Below are 26,670 nucleotides of genomic sequence, written 5' to 3'. Positions count from 1 at the left end.
ATGCTATTCGACTTGCGGGTCAAAGCCCAGGGTGAAAACTGCGGAGCATTTGGGTCCGATTGTGGTGAGTGAAACTGCACTCCCTTTAGCGTATTTCTCAATGACAGGTTTGATGAGTGGTGGAGGTTGCCTGATATCAAACCAAACCGTCAACTCATTACACTGCGTTTCTATCTTCAGTCTGATGTGGCGTTCACCAGCTGATTTCCTCTGCCTATCCTGCATCGGTAACGTGAAAATTATTTTGTGTATCCATCTTGTTGTTCAGATCTGCTGTGGATCCTTCCTTGGCCGATGCTACACCCTTCGACCAAGTTTCATGGAAATCAAGCCATCAGTCTTTCCGTAATCCTGCCGACAAACCAACAAAGGTAAGAGGTAACGAAACATCTCTCTTACGTTTCCTTTATTTTTCTTTGCTCAGACTGCGTTAAAAGTCAACTGTCACTGTAAAATCAAATATTTGAATAAATGTAACCCTGTATAAAAAACACAAATCCACACTAAAGTCCGTCATCATCCTGACAGTTAGTTTCTCACGTGAGATGAAAGGAAAAAACAACATGAATTTCACTATATGAAAATAAACCAGACATCCTTTTACATGCTGTACTGTGAACTGTTTCCTCTACTGCTGAGCTGGTTTGAATAAATGATTCCCAAAAAATCTCTTGATTTGAATTTATGTGGTTGAGTCTTTTCAGAGCTGTCGAAGAGGTTTTTTTTTACTCCTGTCAATATTTACAATCCTGAATCCTTTGAGGGAATTAGCATATTTGACTAGTCTGTAGGTTTGAAGAAGTGTTTGTCTCTTTTCACTGCAGTCACAGGGCTTAGTGTCTCATCTTTCAACACACACACTGGCCGAGTTACCACAAGGAAAGAAAAATACTGGTGGGTACACACACGCAACATGAAAAAACAAGACTGACAGAGACAAAACAGTCACTCTGAGGCCTGCAGAGCCTCCAGCCGTGACCCAGAGAGAGGCCGCGGCTGCCTGTCAGGGTTCATCAATGTGTCTGTGTGTGTGTTATGTACCCAGATACGTCTGTACTGATCACTGTGAAGCTCACAGGGTTAATGGAGGAGGAGGGAAGAGGGTCACTTACACACACACACTCAGAGTCCCTCTTCAGCAGACCACACCAAAAGAAGTGACCACACATCCAGAATCCACCCAAACCACACCAAACACACACACACACACACACACACATGAAAACAACCCCTCTATCTTTCTGTCCACCCCACCCACCACATTCAGCCTGATGGCGGCAGGCACAGATTGTCGGCCTCGGTTACTGTGAGCCAGCAGCACCGGGGGCCTGCTGTGAACGCACGCGATTGTATCAAGTGCGTGTGTGTGTCTGTGTCTGTGTTTGTGTGTGTGTGTCCTATTGTTCAGCAGGCCTGACCGAGGAGGCGACCAGCTGGGGCACAAACAGGGAGGCAGATCGTCGGCCTTTGTTCTGATCCAAACACACACACACACACACACACACACACACACACAGGCAGAGCACAACCAGCCAGCCAGCCTACACACTGAATACTGTAACATCTCTGCTCATACAGTACACACAAACTGAACACACACCACTCCAATACTTCCTCTAACAAATGCAAAAAAACAAGGTCAGACATGCGAGACATGGTATTGCGCCCGGGGATGTCCCAAATTTTTTGGTAAATTGATTTCAACCTCATTCTGTGTTCAGTGTGTTGCAAAACATCGACTGAAGAACAGTTGGAGTTAGAGGACATTAAAGGGTAACTTTGGTGTTTGGACCCTGTTTTTCTGTGTTTTTGTGTCTCAGTGATTAATGGGAACAAATATTTCTTAAACTGGTCCAGTATAGAGAGAGCCCGCTGCAGCTGGCAGACGCGAAACAGGCTGAGGGCAAGTGTGCATCCTCAATAGGTCCACTAAAAGTGCTTCTTTTTTGCCACTGACAGGCTCAGACTGTAATTCACAGGGCTCATGTATGCTCAATGTTAGATACGGACACCAACAGAGCCTTCTATCCATGCTCTGCATTCATTTTGTCCATATCTGTTCATGCTTTCTGAAAGCTTACAGATACGAATGAAATGGAGCAGTACCGTCGGAGATCATGGAGGCAGTGTAGCGTAATTCAAGCGAGACAAGGCCGTAGAAGATAAGGAAGAAAAAAATGAGATTATAAACAAAATGAATTGGTTATATGTAATAATATATAGTGAAAAGAATTCTCCTTCCACATGTCGGGAGGTATATAATGGCCACGCTGACCGCTGCCTACAACACTATCTCAGTTAAAAGTACAATATCATGACCTCCTCCATTGTTGCCTCGTTTGTTGTTGTGTGAAACTTTTGGCTCTGTCCGCTGGTGCCATTTATTCACTGTATTGATGCCATCATTAAGGACGCATAAAAGTATGAGGACAGTGATGTTAATGTTTGAAATGGAGTACAAATGAGCCTTAAGCGCTAACAACATTATGGTAAAGATTCCTACAGAGATAGACTTTTTGTTAAAGAGTAAGATCCTTTTTGTTTGACCAGAAACAGCCCCAAATCGCCATCGCCAAACTCACAAGACTCCATTTAAATAAACAGTAGTTAACATTGTAAAACACACTTAAATCAAAACAAAAACAAAATAAAACTCATTAAAACCATTTTGGTTTGTCGCTCCATTAATTCACCCAGTTGGATGTGAAAATATGTTGGCCTTATACATGCTAAAATTACAGAGGGCTTGGCAGGGACGGAGCACCTACCACCTACATTCTTAAACCAGCCGCCGCCAATTTGACCAGCTGAGTTGCAGGTAACACCATCAGCCGGCTTGAGTTGAGCTCAGACTGGCCAGTTCGCACAGATGCAACTTTTCCCTGCAACGTTCTAAAATGGTTTCGTCTCATCGCAAATCTTTGGTCTGAACTGGGCTTAATGGGAACAGCCAGCCCCACAATCACCATCACCAATTCACCAGACTCCATTTAAACAATCAGTAATTTTAGCATGTGTAGAACCAACATATTTTAACATTGAACTGGGTGAATTAATGATTTATTTCAACCAAACCAGAGATGGTAACTGTTGGAACAGTGTAAAGATGAACCAAGATGTTTTTTCACTAAGTTTTATTTTGTCTCTGTCGACTTTGAATGAAGTGTATTCTACAAAGATAAAATTATGGTTTATTTCAATGGACTGGTTTGGTTTCTGGTTAAACAAGAAGGATCTTACTCTTAAAAAACATCTATCACTGTAGGAATCATTTCCATAATGTTGACGGACACTTTTTATGACAATCTGAGCCTGTCAAGCTCTTTAAGTGGTCATAAACTGATGGTACAAATGTACCCAGAGAGGTAACATTGCAGCCTGCAGCACTCTCTCTTAATATTGAACCAATGTCAAACAATGTTGTTCCAACTGGTAACACAGAAACATGGGAAAATAAGGTCCAGGTTGAAAAATACCAAAGTTGCCCTTTAATGTGGAGACACACCCAGAGCAGAGCAGAATGACACACTGGAGAACAGCTTAACTCTAACCTATAATAAAGCAGATGACATTAAGGAGCAGAGACTCCCTGGTGCTCTGCAGTCGACGTGAGGCAACTCCCCTAGCATGCTCCCAGCACACACACATAATGACATAAAACACACAAACAAACCGAGGGTCTATAAACACATTAAAGCAACAGCGTGTCGCAGCCAGTGAACGCTACCAAGGATGCATGAATTTATGCCTCCCCTCTTTTTTCCGCTGTCGGGTGAATGTGAGCATGTTGATGTGTCGTGGATGGAGCAACTCGTCACCCTTTACCCTGCAGGGATTAACTCACACCAGCCAAGGTCGGGGCTGCATGTCTCATGTCTCATTTCCTGCCAGCGGGAGGCTGAAGGATACAGAAAGGGTGTCAGGGCTGAATCATGGCCAGACACAACACGAAGCCTCAGTTTCTGTCTCCATCTTTCACCACACACACACATAACACAATACATGATTCATGACTGCTTTTGACTCTGGTTTTATGTGATTATTGTTTTTCAACATTTTGGAGAGCTTTCACTGGAGTCTGCAAAAGTTTTATACCTTGAGCTGGTTTCTAACATTCTTCTGAACAAAAGTCAGCTGTTAAAGAATAGTTAAGCATTTTAGAAAATGTGCTCATTCACCTTTTCACTAAGAGTTAGATGAGAAGCTAGATACCACTCAGCCAGCTACAGCCAGCAGCCAGTTAGCTTAGCATAAAGACTAGAAACCGGGGGAAACAGCTAGCTTGGCTCGATCCAAAGCACCAGCAACTCTTAAGAGCTCACTAATTAACTTGTTATATATCACTTGTTTAATTGTTTAAAAACAAAAAGTGTAAAAACAACGATGACTTTGGGGATTTTTATGTCAATTCCTGGACGTCAAAACCTCAGAAAGTAAGTGTTTCTGGCCAAGAAATAGTCCTGCATGGTGGTTTTTGTAGAGCGGACAGAGCCATGCTAGCTGTTTGACAGTGTTGTAAATATAAAGATAAAGCCAGCAGCTGGTTAGCTTAGCTTAACATAAAGACTGAAAACAGGGGAAGCAGCTTTTTGCTAAGCTAGGTAAAGCTAACTGGCTACCATTTGTTGGACAAACAAATATCTGTCCGGTAAATGTTAAGCTATAGCTAGCCGCTGGTTAGCCTAGCTTAACATAACGACTGTCAACAGGGGCAAACAGCTAGCTGGGCTCTGTCCAAAGCACCACCAACGCTATATACTCACTCATCAACACATTATATCTCGCTAAGCTAAGCTAAGCTAAGCTAAGCTAATTGACTGTAGCTTCATATTAAACAGATATATTTCTCTAGTAAATATGATGGTGCATCCAGAAGCTGGTTAGCTTAGCTTAGCATAAAGACTGGAAACAGTGGGAAACAGATACAAATTAGACAAACTAGATATCAGATGTTAATTTGTGAGCTTTAAAGGTGTTGGTAGGCAGATTTTGTTACCTGTGGATAGAGCCAGGCCAGCCATTTCCCCCTATTTTCAGTCTTTATGCTAAGCTAATTGGCTAATGTGGTAGCCTATCAATCTTACCAACTAACTGGTCTATTTCTCTCAGTGTCAAACAGTTTCTTTAAACATGCGACCCAGTGCCCTTTCAGAGTTTCTTGGCATTTTATATCTTTTCGTGTGGCTTTAGTCATGTTTTATAGGACTCAGTGGGGCCTCATACATTCATACCAAGTCTTGTAAAGCCAGTTTCCAGTCACTAGACAGGAGGTTAATTACAGGATGTGACCAAAAAACAATGACAATGCACTGCCTTATTACCATATCATCAGTGGTAAATATTTGACACGAAAAATACCCCCGTCTCAACAGGGTCACACTCCAGAGACACAATTATAGGTGCTAAAACCAATGAAAACCCACAGGATTTATATCTCCGCGTCACCCTGCTCTTGCTTTCTCGTACCCAGAGACAGAGAGGACCACCAGTCAGCACTCAGCGGTCACACCAGTAGCAAACAGGATATGATGGCTTATCATCCATTTAGCTGACAAACCAACCAGCGCTCACTCTTCACTCACACTCGCATTTTAGGGCAGAACAGGCCACTTAAAGGCCATTGAGCTCCAGGCTAACTGACTGATAATGGTGTCTCAGTCCATATGAAGGTCGTTAACTGTCTCTCAGGGAATTTGTGACCATCTCTAGTTCAGGGAAGAGGAGAGTGGACGTTATGGTCAGGAAACACAGGGTCAGATTAATTTTATGAATTATGAATGCACAATTTGGAGGACAGCAGAAGCAGGACAACTGCTGTAACATGCATCTTGTATTTCTGTGACTTGTTTCTGGTGGTTTAAGACTGAATAGGCCTTAATTATTAAATGGCTTTGGTTGAAATTCAAAGAAGAATCCAACATCATAGCATCATGCAACTGGAACACGTGAAGTAATGTGACCATGCTGGCAAACAAACAGCCTCCTTTATGGTTATTAGTAAATCAGGAAAATAAAGAAGCAGTGATGACAGATGTGAGTAGAAGAACAAATAAATAAATGACAATGGATGGAACAAATGCCCAATAATGAATTCCACATGATTTCTTTGAAGCAGTTTGGATTCACAACAACAAACACACAACTCGTGACGGACTACAATGAGCTCAGAATATTTGACTCGCTGATATTTGATATATTTCAATTATTTAACCTAATTTAAGTCAGCTGGATTCTAAACTGAGCTACATAAACAGAAAGTTTGTCATTGTTGTTCAACATGGGTCTTACTTTTGTAGTTTGGGTAAAGAATGTCATGAGAACCGATAAATCTGACCCACCTTTATGCCACAATTCTGAGAACATGACAGTTCTTGTTCTTCTCCACTACTATAGGTACAAGAGATGCATTTCTTCTGGACCTGACAGTGCAACGTATACACCTACAACTGTTCTGGTCTGCTGTTAAATGCCAAAGGAAGAAGAGCGGTAAATGGTAAGTGGACCTGCACTTGCATAGTGCCTTTCTAGTCATCCGACCACTCAACGCGCTTTTTACACTACGAGTCCATTCACCCATTCATACAAACATTCATACATTGGTGACCGAGGCTACCGTACAAGGTGCCACCTGCTACTCAGTTTTTAACACACTAGTACACCAATGGAACAGCTATTGGGAGCAATTTGGGATTCGGTATCTTGCTCAAGACTGGAGGAGCCGAGGATCTAGTGGACGACCTGCTCTACCTCCTGAGCCACAGCCGCCTACGTCTACCAGCAAGGAACAACAACATGTGGAAGATGGCGACAAGTGCAGCTGCAGTGACAGCTCTGCCTCGACTCATTGAAAAGAAAGCGTTTTTTCCCTGAGGCCAGCGTGTTTTCTTTGCAACACTTACACTATGCTACAAACCCCAGCAGGGTGTCGAAGAACTGAGCGTCTATTCTGTGCTGAGCGTTGCACTTTTGGCTTTTTTTCCTGATGGCTAAGAGTTGGCAAATGCTCAACATTGGGTGAAACATTTCGCTCCTCACTGTCACTGTTAACCCAGCCATCCAATGACAATGGAGGAGGAGGCGGGACAAATACCACAAAGACCACACGTGACATCTGACATGTACATGTGCCGAACAACAACCAGAGAAAAGAAACATCTTAATATAGTGTAGGCTGTATATTAATGTGTTTCCTAACCCACAAAATCTCATGAACCTAGGATGAATAACGGCATTTAAAATTAATTTCTAAGTTCACCATTTTGTTTTTTACTGTGATATTGAATTGGGTGTCGGAATTGCAGAAATTTGCTGACATTGTACAGGCAACTACATTTCTGGTATTGTGACCTGCCTAGTTTTGGTTGTCATGCAACACATGCACAGCAAAGTTCATGAGAACAAACACTACTGAGGATAAGAGATGTTTTAATCTTCCAAATAAGAGGTTTAAAACCCGTCTGACTGCTCAGTTTTCCCCTATGAACTCCAAATTAAAGATCAAATAAGTAAAAACAATTACATTTTTTAATTTCAGGAAGAGTTACATGTGAACAAATACATTTAAATGTCAGAAACAAGCATGTCCCAACATTTCTGACAGACTCATTCCTCCATCTAATGAAAGGATGTTTAAACTGGATTTGATCTTGGACTTGGTCACCAAACCAACAGTTTTGACTGGACAAAGCAGCTTTTTGGACTGACCCACTTCAGCTCTCTCCCACCGAAAAACCTTCGGCTGCTAATGAAAGCCAGCCAACTTCAGCTGCCATCTTGGCTGAGGGTCTGCCCAGCGAATAGCCGCGGCAGAGAGGAGCTACGAGCAGCTGTCGGTTTATAAAAACATCTGGAGCCAGTTTAATTCCACTCAGCATTTAATCCACATCACAATGATCCAGTTGTTGGAGGGTTGAACGTGGTCTTCCTCTACAGATTCAGACCTCCTGCTCATTTTGAAAAAGATTTGAGCTGCAGGGTGGCAGACAGAGCAGTGAGGACACGGCTTCAACTGCACAAGAACCCTGAGCATGGCATCATATCAGCCACTGACCTCTGATTAGGGATACGTCAATACAACGTTACAAATCATTCAGCAATACTAATTCCCCCTCCTTACAGTCTACTGGTTTGCTGCTTCCTGTTTGGTACCAGAGAGAGTGCAGCTATTGGCTGCAGACAATGTTCACACCATTGAACTTCACTGTTTGCGTGAGCCGAGACCAAAAAGTTACGATCATATTAAACATGTTTGACTTTGTCAGAGCATCAAGATGAGAAAAAGACTGACTTCAGACAGCTCAGACTGAGTTTTATCACCACCCAAATGGCTCCCGCAGGAGAAACAGTATTGCCAAAAATGTACAGTTAGACTTCTACGGTCATATCACCCAACCTTAGTCACAAACCTGATGTTTTTATAAGTGGGTTCTTGTTCTGTTTGTATCACGATCATGTATCGTGTTTCATGCACACGAGGATCACATGAGCACATGCAAAACATTCCTGCAAACAGTTGAACACCAATCCTCTAGGCGAAAACTGGCATCAGTAATATGGACAGAAATGTAATGCCACAACAAAGGAAAGAGGGAAAAGATTGCAAGTTCGTAAACAATCCAGGATTTTTTAAATATTATTTTTAGACACTTTTTTTGCCTTTATTAAACAATACAGAGATAGACATGAATCATCTTCTAACTCAGCCAATGTGGGTGCTTGCTCAACCAGGTGAGCTACCAAGAGAACCCCAACAATGCAGGATTCTACAAAGGAAATGCACTCAACATGTTTGCTATACGCGAGGATATAGTTGTCACAATACTGGATTTTCTAACTTTGATACAATACCGTGAAAAATGTCAATATCTGACCCCATTTTTTGATGCCACAGCACAACAGCGACAACTTTTCTTTTCTTGGTTAGTAGCATAGAACACCAAACTATTATCCTTGAAATTCCAGAGACATTTAACAGCCTCACATCAGCTCAAAGACGACTTCTTAACTATTTCCTTATGTCAGCTAAGACATGCTTGCTGATGTTGTGGAAGGGTACAAACATCCCTAATGTGAATATGTGGCTTGATGAAGTTGCCAGTAATCTTGAGGTGGAGAGGATCAGATATATTAGACATGAGCAGGTGAATTGTTTTGATGCCATCTGGCAACCTTTTATTAAATATCTGGAGAAGATAACAGTGTGATGCCATTTGCAGATTCTTGTCACCAGTTTAATGCAGGATCCTTCCATTTTGTTTTTGGTGTCTAGGTTGGGTGGGTTGGGTGTTTTGTAAATACACTAATTATAGCTATATTGCATTTATTATTTACCAATAAGTTCTTAATTTGTATATGCTTACTTACGATCTGTGCACATTGACACCACTCTCAATAAAAGCTTTAACTACTAGTAGCAGAGAACACTGGGACCACTGTAGTGAATATTAACAACAAGAGAAAGCGCGATGCATTTTGAGAAACACTGAATGTAAAGACAACTTTTGTTTTCCAGAAAGCTCCACAGGCACCTTTAATGTGGGTCACCATCAAGGCCGATACGCGACCTGCGTAGTAAGATCAGTATCAGCACAGATACCTGTCCGGTGTGTTGGATTGGTATGTTTCTGTCTCTAAGGAGGAAACACACACATGAGCATTTCCCTCTAAGCGTCAATAAAGCACCCAGAGCTACAGCTGATGATTTTTATTGTTCTGTCTACTGGCTATTAAAGTTAGCAAAGCCAGAGTCGAGCTGAATTTTCTTGCTTTAACAGGACAATTTTACAGAGATTACTCCTAAATAGATGTAATAATCTTGGTTGTTTTTATGTAGTGTGAGTATTTGCGCTTGTGTAAGCAGGATGCTGCTGGGACATTTCACTCAATTGAATTTCCCGTAATAAAAAGACATAATCTGGTCTCACAGACAGCAATCACATTTTTCACTAGGGGGATTATTAAAGTGCAATTCATGCTCTCATTACAGACGACGTCATCATCTAATTCCAACAGATCCCTTTAAAATCGCCCACATAAATAGTGTTTTCATGACCCTTTTTATTCAACCTCCACCTGTAAAACTGGCCTCCATTTTGTGTCCAACTGAGCTCTACTTCTGGAGGAAAAAAGGAGTAACAGCCGACAACCCAAAAAGGTGGATAAATATCTCCTCATCACATAAACAAAGCCGGGAGGCAGAACAAACAGGCTCAGGGTGTGACGGAGACACAGGAGCGGAAAATAAAAGAATAGACGGGTCATACTTTCTGAGGAGAGGAGGCAAAACCACTAAACCGCACAAAATACTCAGACGCTAAATATAGATTTAAAGAGCATCAATTAGAATATTCCTATCATTCATTACGGCAGACGTCAGCGCCACAGTCTCTGCTTTCTCAGAGCACGTATGATTTTTGTGCTGACTCAAAGAGGTTTTTAGAGCGTGATTCACACTTCTCACTGGGACCTTACATTTAAGAGCAGCGGTGAAATTCAAGGATTCATCCACTGACAGAAGGTGGTTATCCATTTAGACACACATCACCATGAGGGATGTCACTGGTAATGACCTCAGACAGGAGCAGCAGCAGCCAGGCCTGAAGGCTGGGGGAGGAGGCAGGAGGTGGAGGAGACGTGAAGGGAGGATGGGAGAGAAGAAGAGGAAATGATGAAAGAGATGTTTAAAAAAGGAGAAGGGAGGCACAGCATGTGAAGAGGTGAAAGGAGGTGATGGCGAGGAGGAGATGGAACAAGTTAGGAGGGGTTGAGGGAAGGAAAGGAAGGAAGAAGGTGGAGGACATGTTTGTATCTGTGCCCACTCTGACAGCTGAAAACCAGACACACATGGACAAAATTAGCTCTCACAAACATAACACTGAACAATGTGGAAAAGGAAGATTAACCAGTTAAAGGAGACCTATTATGCTTTGTGTCTTATAGTGTAACAGTGACACACGTTCATATCAAACATGTCAAAATTTTCAAATAATGAGGTGAAATGTCTGAGCAAAAACCTCAGACTCCAGTCTGCTCTGAATACTCCCTTTCCAATGCTTTTTCTACTCTGGGTGCAGTCATGAGGGCCGAATTTTTTCATATTGTCATCTGCTCCTGGCACGCCACTGCAGGTGTTTACATTACCTCGCCTACGCTGCTACATGAAGCTACATGCTAACATCAGGGACGCTTATGCTGCGAAGTTTTCCCTGATTGCGGATCATGTTCAGTGTGCTTAGAAGCTTTTATTGGTGAGTTTTTGTGGTAGAAAGTGCTGCTAATCTCCATTATAGTCATTCCCTGTCTGCAAGTACACTGCTAATGTACAATTAGCTACATGCTAAAGTTAGGAAAACATGTAAACTTAGTTTCCAATGTAAATTTTTCTCTGATTTCAGATCACATTCCTGCTGAAACACGTTCAGTTGTGTTTCAAAGCTTTTATTGGTGACCTTTCATGATAGAAAGTGCCACTGTTCTCTGTTACAGTCATTCCCTGGCTGCAAGTACACTGCTACATATAGCCAAATGCTAATGTCAGGGAAACATCTTGTCTGCTGATGTAACTTTCTCACCGATTTCATATCATTGACTGCTAGAACATGTCTGCTTTTGTTTAGAAGCTTTTATTGGTGATTTTTATGGTAGAAAATGCCGCTATTCTCTGTTATGGTCATTGCCTGTCTGAAAGTACACTGCTACGGCACATAGAGCTACATGCTAACATCAGGGAAACGTGTAAACTTGGTTGCCAATGTTGTAAATTTCTTCCGGATTTCAGATCACATTCTTTTGGTTTAGATGCTTTACTTGGTGATTTTTCTTGAGAAAAAGTGCCACGATTCTTTGTTGCACTCATTTCCTGGGTGCAAGTACACTGCTACATGTAGCAACATGCTAACATCACTAAAACATGTAAACTCGGTTGCCGATGTGGTACATTTCTCCCTGATCTGGGATCATATTCCTGCTGGAACATGTCCAGTTGTGTATGAGAAGCCTTTAATGGTGATTTTTCATAAGAACAGTGCTGCTATTATCTACAGTCATTCACCGGGTGTGAGTACACTGCTAACATACATGTAGCTACATGCTAACACCAGGGAAACTTGTTTGCTGATATTAATTTCTCCCCAATTTCAGATCATATTCTTGCTGGACCATGTCAGGTTGTGTTGAGAGAAGTTTATTGGTGATTTTTAATGGGAGAAAGTGTCGCTATATACATGGTCATTCGCCGGCTGCTAGCGCACTGCTACATGTAGCTACATGTTAACATCAGAGAAACACTTTGGCTGCTGATGTTGTAAAATTTCTCACTGATTTAGGGTCACTGACTGCCGGAACATGTCCGCTTTTATTAAGAAGCTTCTATAGAAAGTGCCGCTATTCTCCGTCACAGTCATTCCCTGGCTGCAAGTACACTGCTACATGTAGCTACATGCTAACGTCAGGGAAACATGTAAACTTGGTTGCAGATGTGGTAAATTTCTCCCCAATTTCAGATTGTTATCCAACAGGAACTTGTCCAGCTGTTTTTAGAAGCTTTTATCTTTGGTTTTTCACTTTAGAAAGTGCCGCTATTCTCTGTTACAGTCATTCTACAGCTTCAATGACGGTGCAGAGACACCAAGATTCGGAAGACCTGGAATTGCTGACCAATCGGAGCAGACTGGGCTTTTACAAGAGGAGGGCTTTAAGAGACTAAAACAGAGCATTTCAGACAGAAAGTGAGTACATGTGTTCCAGCACAGATTGTATAGGGAAATAAAAGGTTTTTGACCATTAAAGCATGTAAAAATATTCTGGTAGAAACACAAAAAACAAGCATGAACCTGGAAATGAGCAATATGTGAACTATATGAAGAACCATGAATCTGTTTGAAGAGTTCATTTTGGGTTGCCATGACATCAGGCCTGTGTGACTAATGATAGATGTTGTATTCAGTAGCTCATTAGTGTTAATGATGATGACTAACATCTGACTGAGAGAACAACAGTCCAAGGGACGTGCTTCAATACAGATTATGGGACGATAAACTTTAAAACAAACTTAATTTTTCCTCCTAATTTTAGTAAATATTCTGCAGGTTTTGAGGCATTGCACATGCACCCTTCCTCTCCTCTATGTGTGAAGCTGCTCTGCTCTGTGCCAGCTCAGCCTCTCGCCAGTTTAAGGCTGTTTTACATCTGAATGATGGCACACGCTCAAATGATGCTGTATGTGTGTTCACAAGGCCGAGGACTCTTTGTTAACAGTCCTTTCATGTGTGTGTCTGTAAAATGCACTGAAACACTCACAGCTAACATGAACAACACTCAGTGTGCCTTTATTGAGTCGTATTTTTATTCTGTGGGTTTTCCCCTGCACGTCAGTATATTACAGGCCCACAGTGTTTTGGAGTTTGAATGATTAATAGCCTATAGACACATATAAGGAACTGGACTGTGGTCAGACAAGCTGATGTTTAGCATGTGCAAATACACTCACAGAGGTGTGTTGTGTGGGTCATTATCATGCCCTATATCATACATTTTAGGGTGTGTGTGTGTGTGTGTGTGTGTGTGTGTGTGTAGGCTGCAGGGGGGATGCAGGCTGACATTCCATCACTTTAACCCTTCATCTGCCAGAGGATGAGATACCAACACACTCTCACACACACCCTTAGGAGCACCGGGCCACTCATACACACACACACCGGGTCACCACACCCACCTTGCCGGGTGGAGACGTTCCTCTCGTTGGCAGCGGTGAGCACGACCTGCGGGTGGCTCTGCTCCAGCACGAACAGCTCATCCTTGCCCACGCGCATGCTCTTACCGGACTTCATGGTACCGGAGGGCCCGGAGGGCGCCAGGTACCTGCCGCTACAGTCCCTGAACGCCACCTTGCCGGAGCGGAACTCCAGCGTGTAGCCCGTGCTCTTGTCCGTGGTGGCGACCAGCGCGCCGTCGTTCCTCAGGAACCGGTTGTCGGAGGTCTGCAGGTGGTAGCGCTGCTCGCGGAACACCAGCGTGATCATGGAGTCCACCCCCCACGGGACGTCCCGGTCGATGGCGATCTCGTCCACCTTGCCGCTCAGGTGCGCGTACCGCTTGCGCGTCATGCTGAAGATGTTCACCTGCGGGTGCATGGCGATGTGCACGCTCCATTTCTCCGCCACGGACGCGGTCTGCGCGAAGCAGATGATCCGGTCCTCGGTGCCGCCCAGGTAGCGGCCGTGCGGCTCGGACTGCAGGGACCAGCGACCGTCATCATGAGCGGTGATGATGAACCGGCACTCCGGGCCCGGGGTCTCGCTGTCTCCGGTGACGTTCCCGTCCTTATCGGCGGCGATGTACCGGCCCAGATGTGACTTGAGGTGGAACACGTTCCCGCTGGACTCGTCGCCGCTCTGCTCCAGGGTCCAGATCTGCTTCTTCTTCATGCTCGAGGCGGAGGCGTTGATTTTGAAGCCGAAGGTCTCTGCCGTTAGGTATTTGTTCCCGCAGTTGATGAGACCGAACTGGATCTGCAGCATGTCGCTGGTTCCGTTAGTCGCGCCGTTGGTTGTCATCGTCGGTTCTGTGCGCTCGAGCCTCGGACCGGACCGGTTCTGTCTGAGAGGGATGGGGGGGCGGTTCTGCTATAGTGAGCTCGCGGCTGAAAGGGTGGGATGCTGTGCTGCCTCGCGTGCTTCTCTTTGTTTGGGGAGTGTGTGTGTGTGTGTGTGGCTGAGAGGGAGTCTGTGAGCGCGCGCCACCGGTCCTCAGTGCTCTGCCTGTCTCAGCAGCGCGAGCCCGCCGCCACAGCTGCAGCCTATATAACCATCTGTGACGTTGTGCTGCTGGCCACGCCTCCTCAGATGGACAGAAATCTGTGATATGAACTTTTATTTGTATTTTTCCTCTGCTGGTGTGTCCAAAGTCTTGTCCTCAGTCTGTCATTGTTAGTCAAAATAGTGTGTGTGTGCAGACAAGGGCGTAGGTTTTGTTCAACATTTGGGGGGGACACATTTGAAAAGGGTGGATGGGTGTCCCTCGCCAAACAATTTTGAGCATCAAACACATAATTCCCTGCATTCTGTCAAATTTTATGCACCATTTTGTGCCCTTTCTGCATCAGTTTATGGTGAAAATGTCTAATTTTGTCAAAATAAAAGTCCTCTTCTGCTTTCGAGTTTTTACAGGGGCAGCCAACACACATGCCGTAAACATTGAGGGGGACGTGTCCCCTGTGCCCCCCCCACTAAATGTACTCCCACGTATGCAGAGAAATGAAGAAAGGCTGCAACTAAGGGTGCTGTCAGACGAGCCTGGTCTTACTCCGAAGTCGTTGAAATCCGGCACTTGGCAGTGACTTGCAGCGTCAGAAACCAACGAAAAAAGGCGTCCTGTAACTTCGGCATGATACGCAGCCAGTTGCCGTTATTGTTTAATGGCACCCAGCGGTGTCAGGGGGAAATGCAGCGGGACAAGGATGAAAGTTAAGGAGACGAGAGTCCGACTGGGTTGAGTGGGAGGGTCCACTGTGTTTTCATGGCAGCATTTACAAGCGGACCAGATCAAATGCCTTGTGTGACAAAGCTGCTCTTGATTTGAATTTCCATGAGGGAAAAATCCAGGAAGTAAAGCAAACGTTGAAGAAGAGTACACTTGCAAGATAAATGTGACACTTTCTAATGTCACAATGGAGGGACAACTACGCAGGTTGATTTTAGCGCTGCTCATCGTGGACTATATTGCTGTCATTGTTCATTTTAGTCAAACCATACAGTTTGAAAACGAGGCGCGGCTCCAACTAGAAAACAATGTTTTGATGCATTGGATGTGCTGAATGTGCATATTAAGGCAGTACAGGAGGAGGTGCACATTAATAATCCTCCAGGACTGTAACATGCTCATGTTTGACCCAAACAGTGTGTCATGTGACTGCAGTTGCTTCACATCCAGGTCGGAACACTGAGACCACCTCATCAAGAAGGTCTCAGTCTGGTTGTTTTGGTGCACACCTGAGTGCGATTGCTGTGTTCACACCTGCCCAAACAAACCGCACTTAGGGGGCAAACGAACTTGAGTTCGATTGAACCGAACCAAACAGGGCAGGTGTGAACGCACCCTTAAACTATAAACTCAAAAGAAGTGTGCCACAAAGTGAGAGGACGTCTTTACAAACATTCACATATAGTGAATCTGTTTTGCACCGACTGATAACATCATATCACTCTCACTCTCTCTCTCTCGGACACACTGATCAGATGGACTCAGCATTTGAATCACAAGGATGGGGTGTGTGTGCATCCACACACAAAGCTCTATTCATGGCTTAAGCACGCACATCAGAGGGCAGGAAAGGCCCGGCTCCATAAACAAAGAGGCCAAACAGATCACACTGGCATCTTCTCAGTGCGTGTGCGTGAGCGTGCACTCAAACACACACAACTGTGTGAGGCGTGGGGGTTATCATATCAGCAGCAGCTGCGCAGAAAACACACACACACACAGCAGTCAAAGAAGAAGCAGCTCATACCTCATTTCTCTCCCAGTTAAATTACACAAGTGTCTTTCCAACATGGGTGCAGCTCAGCTGTGTGTCTGTAAGTGAGCGATGGGTGTGAGAGTAGTGGTTGAGTCCTCCGCCTCCTCTGCAACCCGCACATCATTTATGCAAAGGAAGACTAATCTGGATCAGAGCTCTGTTTGCACACATTACACCAAGTTAAAGACCAGACTTCACTCACAGGACTTAAGTTCAGCAGATGTCTTTGAGCCAAACGTTGAATCCTAACCAGCTGTCTGAGTCACACCCTGACCTTTAATGTACAAAATTTATTTTGTCATTTTATTAATATTCAGTGTTTGAATGGCTTGTTATAGAGGCAGTGTGTAGGATTTAGTGGTATCCAGCTGTGAGGATTACAGATTGCAACCAGCTGAAACTTCTCCCGTGTCAAAAGGGTTAACAACCGGTTAGAATTCCTTCAGTTTTCATTGTTCAGGAGGTTTTTACCAGGAGCCGAATTATCCTCAGAGGTCTCTTCCTCTCCAAAACAAACAAACCAGGTGATTTAAACCAGTAGAACCACAGAATAAGCAACCCAGTCTCAATCTGAACTTGTCAAAATCCGGCGCTTGGGAAGTGACTTACGCGGCCGGTCAATGTTATAGTTTAATGGCACTCAGCCGCATCAGGGGGAATCAGGCGGGACAAGAATGAAAGTTAAGGCAGCAACACATTCTCACTCTGACCTCGTCACATATTGACATTTTATTGTCATGGACTTTTAACGTCCACATACAACGTGCAAGGTACCCTGGGTATGTTGGTTGTTGACGTTCTGGGACGCCGTGTCAAGTTCAGCCTGTTACATACATTGTCTTCTTTCAAAATAAACGCACTACGTCAGTACAACACTACGAATCAACGTTTTTTTTCCTCCAGTGCGAACACTGCTCTCCTGGGTAAAAGTCGGTGTTGGTTTGACCCGTCCTCCACCACTCCCAACTGCCCTACTTGGACTTTCCCCACCTTAACTTTCATTCTTGTCCCGCTGCGTTTCCCCCTGACGCTGCAAAGAGTTGTTAAACTATAACAGAATGGCCGCATATCATGCCGATGTCTTTTTGCGTCAGTCTCTGACACTGCAAGTCACTGCCGAAGCGCTGGATTTCGACGACTTTGGAGTGAGACTGGTTTGGTTTCACATTAAAAATCAGGTTTTTCCAATGTTGTTTGGCTTATAACGGAGGGGCTGCTAACTACATTGGCTAACGCAAAAATGTGCAAACCTGAATGGCCCTATCTAGAGCCAGTGTTTGGTTTGTCTGTTCTGGGCTACTGTAGAAACATGGCGGTGCAACATGGTGATCTCCATAGACGAGGACCCGCTCCATATGTAGATATAAACAGCTCATACTAAGGTGAAGAAAACACAACGATTCTTATTTTGAGGTGATTAAAAACAAAAAAAAAAAGTCATACTTATTATATTCCATTTCTGCCAATATACCTTTAACTTTACTCGTATCTGATCAGAGCGTCATCTGTGTTATTGCCTCTGTGCTGTATCTCAATAGTTCAGATTGACAGGAAGATGAAGCAGAAGTAATTTGCCTCCTTCACATAAATAAATGATATTCATAAGTTATGCCTGTCACAACCAGTATGCATCAAAATAGTTCTTCAGTGTGTTTCATCCACCTCCCTGCATGCTGGTCGTTCTGCAAACAGAAAAGTAATCCGACCCTATAGATGTAATCTAATCAACTGTAATCCCTCCCTGTCTCTTTCTCTCCTGCAGTCACGGTAAATCCAATCTTCAGACAGAACATCTTCAAACAAATCACATTTCAATGTAATTTCAGCTCCAGAATCACGTAGTAATGAAATCACCAGACTTGTTCTGATACATTTCGGCCTGTTTGTGTTGTGCAATATTTATTCCTAATAGCCCGAGTTACAAAACTGAATTTTACAGAGACGTCTGAGCCGTTTCCTGCAGTGGAGCTGCATCAAGAATAACGACGTTAAAGGGAGAGTGTGGATATTTTGAAGTGGGGCTGTATGAGTTGCTTATGGACAGTCAGTATATGTCAGTCGGCACGTCCACAGTTTGGAGAAACAGGAGTACCACCATAGAAGATAGGCAATGTGAGCAGCAGCAAAATGTATTTTAGCCACCTAAAAAAAATCAAAATCAGTTTAATCAGTGCACTATATTTAGAATATTTTCATCACTCTACCTTGCCGCAAATAGCCTTTTCTGACAGGGAGCTGAAGTCATTATATCTACATCTATGGTCTCTTAAGGTGCGGACACACCAAACCGACATCAAAGAACTTGCACCGACGAAAGCCAACTGTTGCGTCGTCTACGTCACCTCACGTTGCCTCACGTCGCCTCACGTCGNCTGGGAAGCTAGCGGAGACTAACTGGCTGTGCTTCCCTCCGGTCATGCTGAGGCTATCGTTCCGCCAGCCGCTCCCAGCTAGCCCCGGTTTGTTATTCAGGTTAAAGTGGGAAGAAGCAGCGGATCTGTGGGCAGCTGAGTGAAGTGGAGCCTGAGGAGGAAATACCGGTTATCCCCGGTTTCACTACAGGCAGATTCACTCGCTACAGGGGCGAGGGAATAAAATCTGAACAACCAATCAGAGTGACCTCTCTCACTGACTAGTTCTGCCGCTGTTTCAACATGCTCAATCGGCCGAAAAGCCGCCGACACCGAAGGGCCGACGGTGCGGGACACACCGCAAAAACTAGGCCGACAGACGCTCACCGACGGCCCAACTTTGGTCGACGGCCGACCGTCAGCTTGGTGTGTCAGAGCCTTTAGAATCCACCAGACTTCATTGACAAAAACAGTAATTTTAGCTCGCTGAACACAGGAGCTGTTTTGGTCTACCACTGCCTCGATTGTTTGGCTTGTTATTGTTATTGTGTGGCTTTGGTGAATCCAAACTCACCCTTTAAAACACCAAAGTCACACAATAATACAAACAAACGAACAGATCGAGACCAGCAGCTCCTGTGTTCTGCAAAGTAAAATTACTGTTTTTGTCAATGAAGTCTGGCTTTAAAGAGAGCATCAGTAAGTTTCACTTAAAGTTCAGTTTCCCATAGGAAAAGAGCTGTTTGTCATCCTTATGATAGCGTACACCTAAACTGATTTTTTTAGGTGGCTAAAATGTGTTTTGCTGCTGCCTCCATCCACAGCAGTACTTGCTTAGAAGAACGAGATAGTAGTGAGCTCGAGGACCATCTTTACCATATGATACTCAAGAAAAAACGCAGATGCTCTTGAAGAAAGGGGTCAGCACATGGGAAGAAAAAAATGAACTTTAGGCGGGAACAGATGCATTTGAAATAAGTTCAACAGCCTTTATTTCAAAACATGGCTGCTTACATAAAAACAGCGACCAATTTTGACCCTAGGGTCGTCGTGAGGGCGCAAAAAAGGAGGACCTTAGGGTCAAAACCTCTCTCTTCCTGTTCCACGCATGAGTGCCTGAAGTTCAGCACTTTGTTGAGCTTCTGTGTTGGCACTCCTGACTGCTTCTCCAAACTGGGGGTGTGCTGACCGCCCTCTACTGTATGTCACACACTGACTATGGATAAACACCTCACACACACCCACTTCAGAAAACTGATCAAATTCCTGTTTAGTATGTTGGTCACCTTATTTAAAGAGGGATCTCTGAGAAGGAAATAAAAGTTTAATCCCTTTCAGGTCACACAAAGAGCCTTTATATGCCTGATTTTGCTTCCTGAATTTTTGTTTTGGGTTTTTTTTCTTTTTAACTGCTGGCAGAGCTCCTGTGACGCTGCCTTCAGGTCCTGTCAGAAATATCCAAACTCAAGTGGCATACGAAGAATAAAATGTAATATATTTTGTAAGATAGATTTTAAGATATTTTTTGATCTTGACCAATGGTTTTTAAACTTTTTGCACCCAAGGCAAACTAATGGCAAACTAAAATCCCAAGGTCCATCTGTGTTAATATTGGTCCACAGTACCTTCTATAACGTGTGTTACCACTTTTATCACGAGATAAGACAATAAAAATAGTAAAAAAATAAGACAGTTTCTTTTCTCTTTTCTTTAAGTGGTAGGTCGTCTTCGCTGGTGCTTTGTTGTAATTTGCTCCGTACAATAAGGCGATCCATTGTTCCACTCACGGCTTTCTCCTTTTAAATGTTATCACCCCTCACACTGGCTGCCAATCAGGGCTTTGATGTGTCACGCACTTATAATTCCTATGCATGAACAGTGACAAATAGATTCCCCATGACGTTTTTTTAAAAAAAATTCAATTACTTAAATTGAATTTTTTAGCTAGAGTTTGCCTCTTTATTAGGAAATCGGTGTGCACAACACACTGATACAGTCAATTAAAGATTAATTCATATCTTTCTGTATAGACCCGGTTGAATATTGCAATAATAATGTGTAGTTATCACAAAATCCCACGGCACATCATTTGAGAACCACTGGCCTAGATGTACCCACTGTAAAATTCTTTTTGATTTAAAACAAAAATGCAACAAAAAATACTCTCGTATAGGCACTAAACAAGACCCAATAAGCTCTTATTTCTTACAACAAAGATTTTAAAAGCTGTGCATGGAAGTATACATTTATGAAGAACACTTCAAGTTGGCATGAGTGAAGAATAACCTGACACCTTTCATTTGAACAGCTTAAAACATTAATGTTTATTTATTTATTCATTTTATTGTGAGAAATGCGCTGGTTCTAAATCTGTAATGTTCATGTCGGGAAAATGGCTGCAGTAATTTTAATGATTATCAAAAAGAAAATAGAGCATTTAAACATAAATAATATTAAAAAAGAAGTAGCTTGTTCGTAACTCCTAAAACCACAACCTGTTTCAGTTTATGGACTGGACAAACAACATGGACAGAGTCGGGCTGACTGTTTCCCTCTGTTTCCAGTCTGTATGCTAAACTATAATAACTCCCAGCTTCACATTGATCAGAGTGGTATCGATCTGCTCATCTAGGTCTTTGCAAAAAACAGCAAATAAGCGCTTTCACCCCAAAAAACACACCAGAGCAGAATGACTGCTCCTAAAATGGAAAATGGAAGGAGTCCATTATTTAGGATTGACTGACAGAGTCCAGCACTGCAGCAGCGTCAATAAGCTTTTTCTGCAAAGTGCAAATCCCTCACATCATCTGGTGCCAACTGCAGCACAAATTAACTGAGAGGATTCAGTTAAATAATTGATTCAGGTTTGTTGTTGGATTAACGGACAGTCAACACTTGCAGATGCTCCACTGGGAGTTCATCTGCTGGTCAGGATATGTCATCCTCATTACCGAAATGCTAATCACAATGAGCTGGGACAAGTTTGTTCTCAACTTGGTCACATCCATTTTGGGTTATATCTCAGTATCTCTAAACTAACAGATGTTCAGTCCTGTTGACGAACAGGATGAGAAGCTGCAGCTGGACACTGGGTATGACTGACTGTGCTGACATTGGGCTGGAAGAGGCACAGTTACTTTAAATTCCTGACTACAGTTAATGTCATAATCACCTTTATTGCCCATTTAAGTTGACAGATTTGTCGTCACTGACTGTGTAGTTAGGTCACTTTTTCATCACGTCACTGTTCTGTAGCTGTTACTCTTAGTTCAGTACAAAACTCTGTCTATACAACTACATGAGGTTAATATCAGACCAGCTTCATTACCTCCTTCAAAGATCTTATGTTTTCTGCTCTGTTTATTTGTTGCTTTGTCTTTGTCAGCAGGATTACGGAAAAAGTACTGGATGATTTTCATAAAACTTGGTGAAAGGATGCAGAACGGGCCAAGGAAGATCTCATTACATTTTGGGGTGAGTCCCAATCAACAACACATTCTCACTCCGACCTCATCACATATTAACGTTTTATGTGAAGTAAACAGAGAATTTTATCGTAGAATAGATTGCTACTGACTCTTTCACAAAAAAAAGAAACCATGATGGAGACGGGTTTGCCTTTACAAGGGCATATATAGCAGTCGGCCTCACTTTTTTAATTTAACATGAGTTCTTCTTTGAACATGGGTGTATTTCTGAGGTAGCAATCTGAGTTACAAGAGCCTGTTCTCTGGCCAACACGTTGTTAAAGGGTTTGCTGTCTCTCTCAATCTCCCCATCCCATGGGCCCCAGTGCAACCACACTGTCTGAACTGTCTATATTCATGCCCCTGCTCTTACTCGCATCCAAATGTGATTTTCTGCAATAATCTCCACCAGAGATTTGAAAGAAATATCTTTAATTTGAAATTACATGATAAATGCACAGCTGAGATGATGAAGCACAATTTTGACATAATTCTAATAGTTTTTGAAATATATCCAGACATATGCAGTGGCTGCACTTGTAGATTCACATATAAGACTAGACAATTGGCCTTGGCGGAGGTCTGCACTCTCCAAACATCCTTTTAGTTATGATTGTTTTATGGGCTTTTATGGTCCTTTGATGTGGTTTACTGAGGAAGTGACATACTTTGCATCACAGCTGAGCTGTCACCAGTGAGGAGCTCCACTGCTATATCTGGTAATTTGGCTGCCGTTCATACGTAAACCGAACATCTCTAATATGTTACTGCCTGGCTGAAAGCTTACAACCATAACCTCTTACACCAGTGATTCCCAACTGGTGAGGAGTGGTCCAAAAATGGGTTGTGGGTCCATTCTGAATGGACCGCAAGTGACTCAGAAACATATTAAGTTTGTAAAAACACACTTTAGTTTTGTGTACAGTGAAGCACCATTTTCTGCTGTAGATTGAGTGACTAATGGACAGCTACTTAACAGAGACAGCAAGCTAGCTCGACAATATGGCCAAACACAATTATGATGCTAAATTTATTTAACTGTGTGCACCTTCAACTAATGACTAAGGAGAAATCTGGACCCATGGCTGGACCAGTTGGGAAACACTGCCTTAAACAGTCATGACGAGATAAATCTGTTGCAGATAAAATGGCTGCATAGCTCTAACATAGTGTTTGTAAAGACCAACTTCTGCACTGGACTGAATGTAACAGCGTGAATAAGCAACAGACTGAAGGATCGTAGAGAGCTGAATGTTGCAGCTGTGATGCGTTCACTCATGCATGTACATGAAAACCTTTGAACTGAACATTCAAATCAGCAAAATGATTCCTCAAAACAATCCACAACAACCAAAATAATGTCAGCGTAGTATGATGTGGTGTATGTGTGTGTGGAGGTGCAGATGTATCTCCTCATTCTTCGACTATCTTTGCCACCAGATGGGCACCTCCAATGTTGCAAATGTAAAATCATTTGTGCTTAAGGAGACACTTTGACATGCCACACACACACACACACACACACACACTGTCCCTCGTTCCCTGATTATGCATTTCTTAACGAGATTTTGACCCTGATATGACATTAGCATGGTTGCTGATTACAACACACACACACACTCATAGAAACACACGCCCCTGGAGAGGGCTCGCCCCAGGAGTTGCACACTGCTGGTCAGAAAGAAGAGCGAGGGGAAGCTATCTTTGTTCCCAAGCCTAGCTTTGAAGACGGTTGCCATGGATACCAGCCTTCGAATCAGTCGGTTGATGAAGGGCGGGCGGTCTGCTGCAGCGAGCACACACACAAGCACACACTGACACACTGACACACTTGCTGCGCTCACAACAACACCTGCAGACGGCGCAGCACTGCAGCACTGCGTCAGAACACACAAAGCTGACCAATCGGCGCCCTCGACTAACACACACCTCTGAGCCGGAGCCAATCAGAGCGCCTCCACCACCGCTGCATTATAATATCCACCAATCAGGGAACATCAGTCCAGATGTGTCTGGAGAATATGAGCCAACCAGCATCCAGGCTGCTGTGAGAAGATTTTTTTATTGAAATGGAAAGTCCAGGATTTTTTTTTGGGGGGGGGGGGAGAAGTCTGAGTCTGATTAATTTAATAGCCTTAATTTCCTCATTCTTTGTTTTTGGCTGCAGCTGCGGAGATGTTGTTGCAGCCTTTAGTCATGACTCACAGACGTAACTGAAGTGTAACAAAGACACATTTGATAAAGAGAAAGACAATGAAGTGGAAACATCAGCGACGGAAGGAAGGATATGAAAAGAATAAGAGAGGAGGATTGAATGATGTGAATATGAGGAGGACAGGGATGAAGAGCGCTGAGGGGGATCTGCGTCTCTCCCCTGACCTACATTCAGTCATACACAGTGTTGTATGATGATGTGTATGTGTGTCCAAATGTGTCCGCAGTGACCTTGGTCAACACGTTGGTTCAGCTTTAATCAGATTTACGCTGACATGTTCGAATAGGAGCTTTGGCAGGTTCAGTGTGACGATACACAGCAGAATGATTATAAGAAACATGTCGCCTCTCCTGCATTAACCTACATTTCACTGTGAACATTGACCGATTAAATGGATGCAGTAGTTGGCATCCAGTGGCCGAGAGAATCTGGATCAGAGCGTGTTGGAGTTGAGATGTTTCTGTACATGGAGGCATCAGCGTTCATGTCACAGTCTGTCCCATTTTGGCGCTCCAGTGAACAGAGGTGTGGACTCGAGTCAGACACGAATGCAACTTTGGTGACTGTAGCCTGGACTTGACAAAATCAAAAAAGGCTTGCAACTTGACACGGACTCTAAGACAGATTAATCGAGGCTTCACTTTGACTTGAGCCTTTGGACTTGAAAATACTTTGTTTCTCTTCTCGTGCACCGAGCTGAACTGCCAATCAGAGTGATTTCTCTCACCGACAGGTTCCAACGTTTCCAATACCAGTTCCACATGCTGAGTCAGCCAAAATTTAAACGCTGTGGGATACACTGCAAAAACCAGGGCAATAGACGCTCACCAACGCCCAACTGTCGGGTCAATGTGTCAAGAAAAGGCAGATATTTCTGTGGCCGATATCTCCAACACTCACACTCACACCAAAATTAATCTAGACTGACAAATAGCACTACAGGTATGAGGAAAATATGTATTTGATTTTGGGGTGAACTGTCCCTAGTGGTTTATTATTAACTCAAGCAGGGCTCAACTCTCATGATTTTTTAGATTTAACAGCTGCAGCTAATTTTGATAGACATGTCTAATCCTGATTGACAGGTCAGGGGTGTTAAGATAAAATCTTTACACAGCTTAAACCTGATAATAAGATATCGCCTTACAGTAAGTGGTCAGCTTTAAAGAGCAAACTCTGCTCTCTTTCTCCTGGTCTCTGAGGAAACATGATCCTAACAAGCAGACAAAGAGAGAGATGGAAATGATCAATACAATCAATATACAGACCAGCTATAATCAGGGATAAGTGATAAAAAGTGTCAGATCATCTGCTCACCAGAGAAAAACACATTAGGGTCGGTGTGGTGATGGGACACTAAGAAATAATTTGGATTTCATGCTTTCTTGGAGACAGGTTTGTATCATCTGCCTGAAACAATGTCACATGATTTGCTTAAGTCTTTGCACTGAAGCCCCGAGTCAAGACAGGCACGCTCAAGTCCTAAACTAAGAATTTTAAGTCCAAAACAAGTCATAGTCACCAAATGTAAAGCCATTTTAACAACAAAGTCATAACATATACTCCAGCTTCCTCCCACAATCCAAAGACTAGTAGACTAGGTTAATTGGTGACTCTAAATTGGCCGTAGGTGTGAATGTGAGCGTGAATGTTTGTCTCTTTAGCCCCATTTCCACAGAGCAGTACGCTTCAGATCAGTTCGGTACGCTTTTTTTTGTTTCCACTGTGAAAAGTTGTGGATGGTACCAATGAACCGTTCCGTACNTCTCCACAGCAGCTGGAGTCTGAGAAAAATAACTTCATTCACTGGGCCGACTGCCGGTGACTGTTAAGGTGGAACATTAACTTGTAATGTTACTCAATGCATGAGTTGATGACGTGAATCCATCAGCACACCTTAAATTTCACTGTGACAACTCTGACCATCACTTTAGTTTTAATTCTCTCTGTCTGGCATACACTTTTAGTAATGAGTGGATTTTTCAAGCATATATATATATATATATCAATTTTGACCGGGTTATGTGAACTGCATATATTCAAACGGTGCTTCTGGGACTTGATGGCACTTGGCAACAAAAAATACATTTCAAAAACTGATCAGCAATGTCTCTTTCCAGAAAT

The 26,670-nt window shown here is 43.2% G+C and overlaps 1 protein-coding gene and 1 long non-coding RNA gene across 2 annotated transcripts in view; one reads left to right on the top strand and one right to left on the bottom strand.

The window, feature by feature from the left end:
• fscn1a (fascin actin-bundling protein 1a) overlaps positions 1–14,766 on the bottom strand; it is a 32,988-nt gene extending 18,222 nt beyond the window's left edge. Inside the window, exon 1 of the mRNA XM_050068490.1 lies at positions 13,712–14,766. Within this exon, the coding sequence (XP_049924447.1) occupies positions 13,712–14,552 (841 nt within the window). The 5' untranslated portion in view covers positions 14,553–14,766. The remainder of the gene's footprint in view (positions 1–13,711) is intronic.
• LOC126405009 (uncharacterized) overlaps positions 6,396–26,670 on the top strand; it is a 32,509-nt gene continuing 12,234 nt past the window's right edge. Inside the window, exons 1-3 of the long non-coding RNA XR_007571547.1 lie at positions 6,396–6,493; positions 12,592–12,725; positions 22,253–22,338. This is a non-coding gene — a long non-coding RNA (uncharacterized LOC126405009). The remainder of the gene's footprint in view (positions 6,494–12,591; positions 12,726–22,252; positions 22,339–26,670) is intronic.

The sequence above is a fragment of the Epinephelus moara genome, chromosome 18 (assembly GCF_006386435.1).
Source record: "Epinephelus moara isolate mb chromosome 18, YSFRI_EMoa_1.0, whole genome shotgun sequence".
NCBI classification, from domain to species: Eukaryota; Metazoa; Chordata; class Actinopteri; order Perciformes; family Serranidae; genus Epinephelus; species Epinephelus moara.
This window is presented reverse-complemented; position numbering and strand designations above follow the sequence as displayed.